The sequence below is a fragment of the Coenobita brevimanus genome, chromosome 100, assembly GCF_032717465.1.
Source record: "Coenobita brevimanus isolate Jiangsu-jjx chromosome 100, ASM3271746v2, whole genome shotgun sequence".
Classification (NCBI taxonomy): domain Eukaryota; kingdom Metazoa; phylum Arthropoda; class Malacostraca; order Decapoda; family Coenobitidae; genus Coenobita; species Coenobita brevimanus.
Window position 1 is genome coordinate 57,474,936 of NC_137053.1, and position 8,644 is coordinate 57,483,579.

At 41.8% G+C, this 8,644-nt stretch overlaps 1 protein-coding gene across 1 annotated transcript in view; it reads right to left on the reverse strand.

Annotated features, from left to right (window-relative positions):
- Window positions 1–678: 678 nt before the first annotated feature.
- LOC145414665 (alpha-mannosidase 2-like) overlaps window positions 679–8,644 on the reverse strand; it is a 544,739-nt gene continuing 536,773 nt past the window's right edge. Inside the window, exons 3-4 of the mRNA XM_080284184.1 lie at window positions 1,606–1,778; window positions 679–697 (exon numbers count right to left, since the gene is read on the reverse strand). Coding sequence (XP_080140310.1) covers window positions 679–697; window positions 1,606–1,778 — 192 coding nt within the window. The remainder of the gene's footprint in view (window positions 698–1,605; window positions 1,779–8,644) is intronic.

An 8,644-nucleotide genomic window follows, 5' to 3' on the forward strand; every position in this document is an offset into this window, starting at 1 on the left:
CACTTGGTGTTGGAAATGGTTTCCTGGCTTAAAGGAAACCATTAGATTTGTCATTCAATGTAAAGCCACCTGAAAAGGAAAGAAGTGGTAAAAAAAAAAAAAAAAAAAAAAAAAAAAGTCACAGAAAGGACAGGAGAAATAGGAAGAGAGGATGGGGGAGACAGAAAAAGAATGATAAAGGTGAAGGAAGAAGGCAACAGTACATCAGGTGAGTGAATGATGGTCGTCACCACCTACCACCACACCACAATTACTCCTCAATACTGATTTCTAATACTGTAACGAAATCTACCTCTTCCCCAACTCACTATCTCCCCTCTCACACCATATATCCACCTTAACTGACCTCTCAACCCCACCTTTCCACCATCCTTCTCACACTTCATTTACTCTCCTCACTTTTCTGTCATTGCTTCACCTTAACCCCACCTCTTACCCCCTCTTCCTACCCTTCTCTCGCTACCCCTACCCTTTTGAACTCACTTTCTCATCACACTCAGTCCCCAAAATCTTTCCACTCCCTCTCTATTTCTCAATTCTCAATCTCCTTCCCAACCTGAACTTCATCACAGATAGAGAAAAGCTACTTCTGAGCATAAGAGCTTCATGCTGATGTGGACCCTGAACCACTCCACCCTATCCCATAATACAGTGTTTTTCCATTAGCAGAGGGCTCCCCTAAGCTAAATCAAACCATCTGGAAAGAGTAGAAATAAAAATGTGAGTACTGTGTCATCATATTGAATAAGTTACTGGAGACTACTTCAAACCCCTTCGGCGTGAGAGATGTTGCAAAGCCAAAAGAAATTGTCACATAAGAGAAAGAAGTAAGACCCCATTGTTCTGAAGGATTAATGCCTCTCAACTCTACCCATGTTCCACCCCCCTACCCTTTCCCTCGCCTCTAAAACCACAAGGAAGGAGTGTATAACAAAACTCTTCAAGTGTTCATCCATATTTCTCTGCTCTTACACATATTGCCTCCCTTAGTCCCCCACTCCCCCTTCTCTCTCTTTTTCTACCAGACTCAACTCTAATACCACATTTTGGGGAAAGATAATGCAATTTTTCATGGACTTTTAAAGGTGCCACAATATTTTATTTCTCATATCTTCTGCTCTATCTGCTCTTCATTCTTGACCTCTCCCTACACCCCTCCAGAAACTCATCTTTCATATCACTGTGAGAGGAAGATATCTAACCAAACAAAACTCATGCTGATGTGGATATATCAATCACTTCACCATACTCTAACACAATCAGTACCTCCCGCCACTCCCCCTGCCACTCCTTTTCCCTCACCATATGACCCTACCTTATCTCCCATACCGATGGGAGAAGGTGTCTCAGACTATATAAACACCTCGCTAGAGTGGACTCAAATTGTTGGTCTCTTCCATTCTCACCCTACATGTCTGTTCTTCAATACCTCTCTCCACAAACACATTTCTCATATCAAACTGTGGGATGGATATCTTGGGCTATAATTATAAATGTCATATTAGTGTGAACTTTCAATGACTACCACTGTATTCCATCTAGTTCCTCTTACCCTACACCTCTCCTCTCAGTCCACCCACCCTTCCTTCTGTTCTCCAAACTTACCTCTCGTACCACAGTGAGAGGAAGGATATCTCAGACCATATGAATGTCATGTTGGTGTGTACTCTGAGCCGCTCCACCATGTTCTGAAGGATCTTGCTTGTCTGGTGGAAGTAGTACTCCTCGTAGGTCTTGAGCCACCCTGGGTCATTATGGGAATGGGGCATCAGAATCACCTGTGGAAGAAGGATGCTATTAAGTATACAGTACATAAGTACGCAAAGTGTTGTAAATCATGCCAGTGTTATGCATTGCACAAGTTGTGGTCTTGGGAGGATTTGGAAGTTCTTAAAAAATGGTAATAGCTAGTCCTATACTGGCTACCTCCTGTGAGGTGTATAGGCCTGAGGCTAGCTGCCATTATCCCAAACGGGATTGAGGCGTCTGGCAGTAGTAGTAGAAAAAATGAGCTTATGGCCCCTCCAGTCACCTCTTTGAGATAAATCAATGGACATGTAATGGCCCTATGAAACTTACTAAATTACTGTAATCAGTGTATTGTGTGGGGGCTTGTGCTCCATACAAGTATGTGGGTGCATTACACTTGAGAAAAAGAGAGGATCCCCACATTACTTCTTGCCATGTGGCCCTATACAGACCCCATTACACCTACAACACATGAGTGAGTGAGTAAGAGTGAATGAAATCCAAGTGCCTGATGGCAAAGATCATGTGGCACTATGTTATGATATGATGGTATAGTAGGGAGTAGGAAGGACATGACAGGGGATAATTAGAAACAAAAGGTGGGGATTACTATTTATAGAAACAATATAATGATGTCAATGGGATATCCTTAAATCATTCATCCCATAAGACCAAATGCCTAACCTGATAGAAGTAGAGGGGAAAATAAAGGCCAGATGAAACATGGAAATATTAAAATGAGAGGCAGGACAGAAGGGAAGAAGAGGACAATAAGGGGAGAAAGACTGAAGACAAAATGCCTCTTTTAGTTGTCTCTTACAACAAGCAGGGATACTGGGAAAGTATTCTTTCCTGTCCCTCCCCAAGGGGATACAACACATGAACTTCGCACCATCAAGTGCCCATAGGCAGATATAATGTGTATACATTATACAATGCCAGTGGTTATGTGCTGAAATATGTGAATTCTTCTACACAATGCTTTAAACACACAGCACCTAACTTGAAATGCTGTACAGTACTGATAAATGGGATCTAACTAGGATCTACAGCAAGTAACTAGGCACAAGGATGAGAATCACACATTACACCATAATCATGCTATACTATAGAGGGAAAGGGGTTATATACCTCCTCTGCAGATATACATAACTGACTTTCAGCTCGTGAATGCAGGAGGGATGAGGTGGCAAGGGTATTAAAAAAAAAAAAAAAAATGGGGACACCACTACAACATAGAATATGAGAGAGAGGTTTTGAGATTGTCCCAAGAAAAAAGGCAGAATGAAAACCGACAGAAAACAAGTCATAATTTCAGGCAACTTCCTATAAAAGAATGATATACAGTACAGAAAAAAGAAAACTGACTGAACAGAAAATCAAGGACTGAAAAAAATGAACAGAAAAGAAAAACGTGAACAGAGAAACATAAAGCTAAGCGATGTTCCAAGAATCCTGCAGAGACGAGGTGGCAGAAAATACAAGAGAAGTGAATGCAGAAGACAGGCTACAATCCAGAATAAGAGAGTGAGGCAATACGTTGAGTGGAGAAAGGGGAAGCAAGCAGACTGGTGCAATATGGTAAGAGGTGAATTGTGCATTGGCTGTGAAAGGTTTGCTGGTGGGTGGGAAAAATGAAGTCATGTGATGGAAACGAAGTGAAGAGGTGTAAAGGAGGCTAAGAGATGGAATGGAAGTTTTTTGTGGGTGGAGATGAAGTCAGGAGGCTAAATGGAGGTCAAAAGATGTAAAGGAGGTCAAGAGGTGAAAAGGAAATTAAGAGGTAGAGAGACGGACAGAAAGTGGAAAAGAAGTCACGGAAAGGCAGCTGAGAAATGGAGAAGTTAAGAGGTAGAGGGATCATTGAAAGGAAGTCTGGGTAAAGGAAGCTGAGAAAAGAAAGTCTAGAAAAGGATGCCACAGTAGAGATGTCAAAGGCACTGAAGAGAATGTGCAGCACCTTTGACATTCTTATTATGACATCCTTTTCTCAATTTCCTTTACCCAAGATATGGAAAGGTTGTCACAGCAAAGATGTCAAGATGTAGAAAGGATGTCACAGTAAAGACATCAAGATATGGGAAGGATGTCACAGTAAAGATGTCAAAATATGGAAAGGATACCACAGGAAGGATGTCAAGATATGTAACGGATGTCAAAGAAAGGACGTCAAGACACAAGATGAAAGCCACGGGAGACAGGGGATGGAAAGGATGCAAAAAGAAAAAGTCCAGAGATGTAAAGGCCATTGTGAAAGGGCTATTTTCAAAATCTAATAATGTTGCTTGAGAGGGAATGTAAAACCATTCATCTAAGTTTCACATCACTCAAACAAATCCTCTGCATTTAAAAAAAAAAAAAAAAAAAAAAAAAAAAAAATAGTTCCCTGAATACTGCCAATCCATCAACCTTTGCTTTCAAATCATTAAGATACAAGAAGGTTGTATGAGGGTGTTGTGGTACCGACTGCGTTATATGGGGCTGAAAAAATGGAATATGGGTGTAGCAGAGAGGAAAAGTTTGAATGTAATGGAGATGAGGTGTCTGAGGAGTATGTGTGGAGTGACGCGTATGGATCGAGTGCGAAATGATGAAGTGCGAAGGAGAACTGGAATTGTTCGGGAGATGACTGGTAGAGTTGAGCAGAGGGTGTTGCGATGGTTTGGGCATATGGAGAGAATGGATAATGAGCGATTGGTGGAAAAGATAACTAGATCTGATGTGAGAGGTGTAAGGCTGAGAGGAAGACCACGAATAGGATGGATGAACAGTGTGAAGAGAGCACTGGATGCGAGAGGGATGTCTGTTGAGCAAGGAAGAGTGGCTGTGCGTGACAGAAGTAAATGGAGAGAAATTGTGAATGAATAAGTGATGACGCAGCCCTGAGGGGATATTCTCCCGCATTTGGTCTGATCAGCTAGTCAGGTCAGGTGTGGGTAAGGGGATGGGTCTGTTATGATGTGGCAGGGGTAAACCAGCTCTGCTGTCGGGCCCTGCTGCGGATGTCACTGATTGCATTGTGCAGTTGACCCTTGTGCGGTGTGGTGCAGTGAGGATCTGTCCGTTCTCCCCTTGGGGCTAAGATGCGAATGAATGTGTTTGAATGGATGAGTAAATGGGGAGTGTGTCGTCCTGTCTCGGCTACCTCCCTTTCCTTGGGGGAAGCAGCCTAGGTATATAGATAGATAGATAGAAGATACAAATATCTTTTAAATTTGTTATAATAAACACTGTCAGCAAATTACTTTATTTTTATCATTGCAACATCAAAATAATGTACGGTATTACGATTCCCCAAACAATGCCATCACTTTATATTACATGTAGTTTTAAATAATCACAGCACAAAATTCTTATAATGCCCCTTAAGCTATTTCAAAATATACGGTATCCACGCTAGTTTTAAAGTTATTATAACAGGTTCTTTTATGATGATGTCTCAGGAACAATGTCATAACTATCAATTTTTCAGGTGGAAATATTTCTGTATGGATTCAAGAATATACTACCTTAATATAACTGGAAAAAAAAAAAAAAAAAAAAAAAATGTTAGATTGTTTCTTAAATAAAGCCATCCATCCACCTTAAGCATAAATATCACTCTACTATGAAACTATCTTGTCATGTCGCCTTGGGAATAATGTAATCAGTCCCAGCAGTTTTAAAGTTGTTGCAACACCATATTCTGCACACAGTCATTTGAGTCACTTTAGTAATAACATGCAAGTTTAGTTTTAAATAACTGCAATACGAACTACTCGAAGGGAAATTATATGGCTTTAAAAATAGTTCCTACAGCGCAATTGTAACTCATTCAATTCGATGAGTGCTTTTTAGATCTTATTCTACCTGTTTCCAGGAATATTTGTTGGATTTTGGAGACAATTTGTAGTGGCGTAAAAAATCACTTTGACAAATACAATCGACAGAAAGTTGCAAGAATTGAACATTAAAATACTTCTTTAGACTGGAGAGGTTAGAACAGTGATCTCATGAATTATAAAACAATTACCCAAAGTTGTGATGTATTTTATTTCCAAGAGCACCTTAACGTGGGAGTTTTCGGTCAATTTTCGGTAGTTCACATCATTCGATCCAGAAAATCTGACACAACCACGTTATTTTGAATATACTTCACTATAAACTTGTTTTCGGAAGAGTATATTTAACATGAAATTCCTATACATTTAATTACCTCGAATCTCCGCCGACGTCTGCCAGTGCCAGCAGCCGGCCATATTTAACGTTCCTAACGCGCATTTTTAAAATTTGAAAGCTGGCTGTCATAAGCAAGTGAGGTTGGGCTGGATTAGGCTTGGTTTGGTTAAGTTTTGTTAAACCATTAAGTTTCCCATCGATCTGACACAGAATACACTGATGCGTCCAGTCGGGGCGATGTTTAGTAATCTACAACGCGGCCACTTGGAGAGACAATCAGTAAACATTGCTGCGGGATGTTGGCCGTTTCCCTAACTACCCCAATACAAGCATATTTTGCCCTGGGTAGGCCCAACCTCTAAAACGAGTTATTATCCCCCAAATGAAGCTCAAATTAATTTAAATAACTAAAATCGACCAGCAAAAATATTTTTGGTCTCGAAATCGAGTGATGTTAACTGTCAAAACTAAAGTTTTCTTACGCTCAATAGAAGTATCAGCATGTAGCAAAAAAAATAAATAAATAAATAAATAAATAAATAAAGCCATTATAAATAAATGCTGAAAGCTGCCATGCTCAACTGTCTACAGGAATCAAGTTAACGAACACAAATGAAGCATATTAGACGGAGGTGGGGGGGGGGGAGGCAGTGTAATCTGGAAAAGTTTTCGAAGGATTGGGAGGTCATGTGTGGAAGTAGGACGATGAGGAAAAGAGGAGACGGGACGCGAGAAGTGTAGCAGGAAAGAGAAAGACAGTAAGAAGTGTGAGGAAAGAGAAAGTGTGTAGACGGATATATATATATACATCTGTCAAATGATAACGCAGGTGTCCTAAGGCCAGCTCAGCGTGGACAGAAACCTCGCGTAGAGTAAAAACAAAAGTAAATATATATATATATAGAGTACATATACCCCTGGGGGTAGGGGGGTTTCAAGAATACTCCCCCAGTATCCCTGCTTGTCGTACGAGGCGACTAAAAGGGTTGGTGGTGGATTAGTGCCCCACCCCGTAAAAAGAACTAACTAAAAAAGCGAATAAAGCACCTCGGACCCGGACGGACCATACGTTGACGACTAAGGAACCGACAAAGGACATTCTGAGGGTGGGAACATGGAATGTGAGAGGAGTGAATGATGAAGTGAAAGAGAGAGAGATTGTCCAGGTGCTTGAGGATGCAAAAGTGGATATATGTGGATTGACTGAAACTAAATGGGAAGGTGAAAGGATGAGAGAATGGGAATATGGTATAGGTATATGTGCGGGAGTCAGTGAGAATGAGAGGGCAAGAGAGGGAGTATGTCTGATGATAAGCAAGAAGTGGAAGGAGAATATAAGAGAGTATGGAACAGTGGGTGCAAAGATTGTATGGGTGAGGATGAAAGTAGGTATACAAGCATGGGCGATTGTATGTGTGTATGCTCCAACAGAGGATCGAGTGGCAAGAGTGAAAGATGAGTTTTGGACGAGAGTAGAAGCATGTATGGACAAGTTTGAGAGGAGCGAGAGAGTGCTGTTGATTGGAGACATGAATGGCAAAGTTGGGAATGTACGAGTGGATGGAGTGTTGGTCAGTGGGGTGTGCCAGCTGAAGTAGATGGGAATGGTAGTGCTTTGGTGGACATCTGTGCTGGTAAGGGGTTGGCAATAGCCAACACCTACTTTCGTCATAAGATGATCCACCGGTATACATGGAGAGTAATGAGGAGGATGGATGGTGAACTTGTTGAACGAAAGGCAATGATAGACTACGTGTGTGTGGATGAGCGAATGAGAAGACAAGTGTTGGATGCAAGGGTGTGGAGAGGGTGGGGGAATGGAGTCTCAGACCATCACTTAGTGATGGCCAAAGTAGAGCTGCAAAGAAAGTGGTCGAGGAGACGAAGGGGAAGACAGGAGGAAGCAGCTCCTGTGAGAAGAGTGGAGAAATTGCAAGATAGTGAGAAAATGACAGAGTATAAGAGCATAGTGGAAGAAAGATTGGGAAGGTATGAACTAGAGCAGATGGAAGGGGTGGAAGAAGTATGTCAGATATTCAGGGAAGAGATAAGCGCAGCGTGTGAGGCGGTTTGTAGAGTGAGGAGGAGATGCAAGGGTGTGCAAGGGACAGCATGGTGGAATGATGAGGTGAAACGAGCTGTGGAACAAAAGAAGAAGGCATATGGTGAATGGTTGGCGAGTAGAGGTAGGGGAGAAGATGAGAGAAAGAAGAGAGAGGTATATGTGAGCAGAAGAAGGGAGGTTAAGAGACTGGTGAAGGAGAGTAAGAAGAAAGTGGATGAAGAGTTTGGGAGGAATCTGAGTGTGAAATGGAGGGAGAGTAAGAAATTGTTTTGGAAGGAGGTAAAGAAAGTAAGGCAGTGTGAAAGGGGAAATAGTAGGGGAGTGAAAGATAGGAATAATAGATTGTTGGTGGAGAAGAGAGAGAAATTGAGGAGATGGAAGAGCACTTTGAGGATTTGTTGAATGTAGAGAGTGAGAGCAGTGTGAGTATAAGTGGTTGGGGAATGGCTGGGAGAAGAAGAGAAGAAGGGATGAGAGGAGGGAGGAAGAGATCAGTAGGTCGGAAGTAGTGGAAGCGATGAAGAAGATTAAGCTGGGAAGGGCCCCAGGAATTGATGGAGTGTGTGGTGAAATGCTTAAGTATGAGGGTGAGATTGTTGTGGAGTGGATATGGAAGTTGTGTAGATTGGCTTGGGAAGAGGGAAGGGTTCCAGAGGACTGGAAATCAGGTAT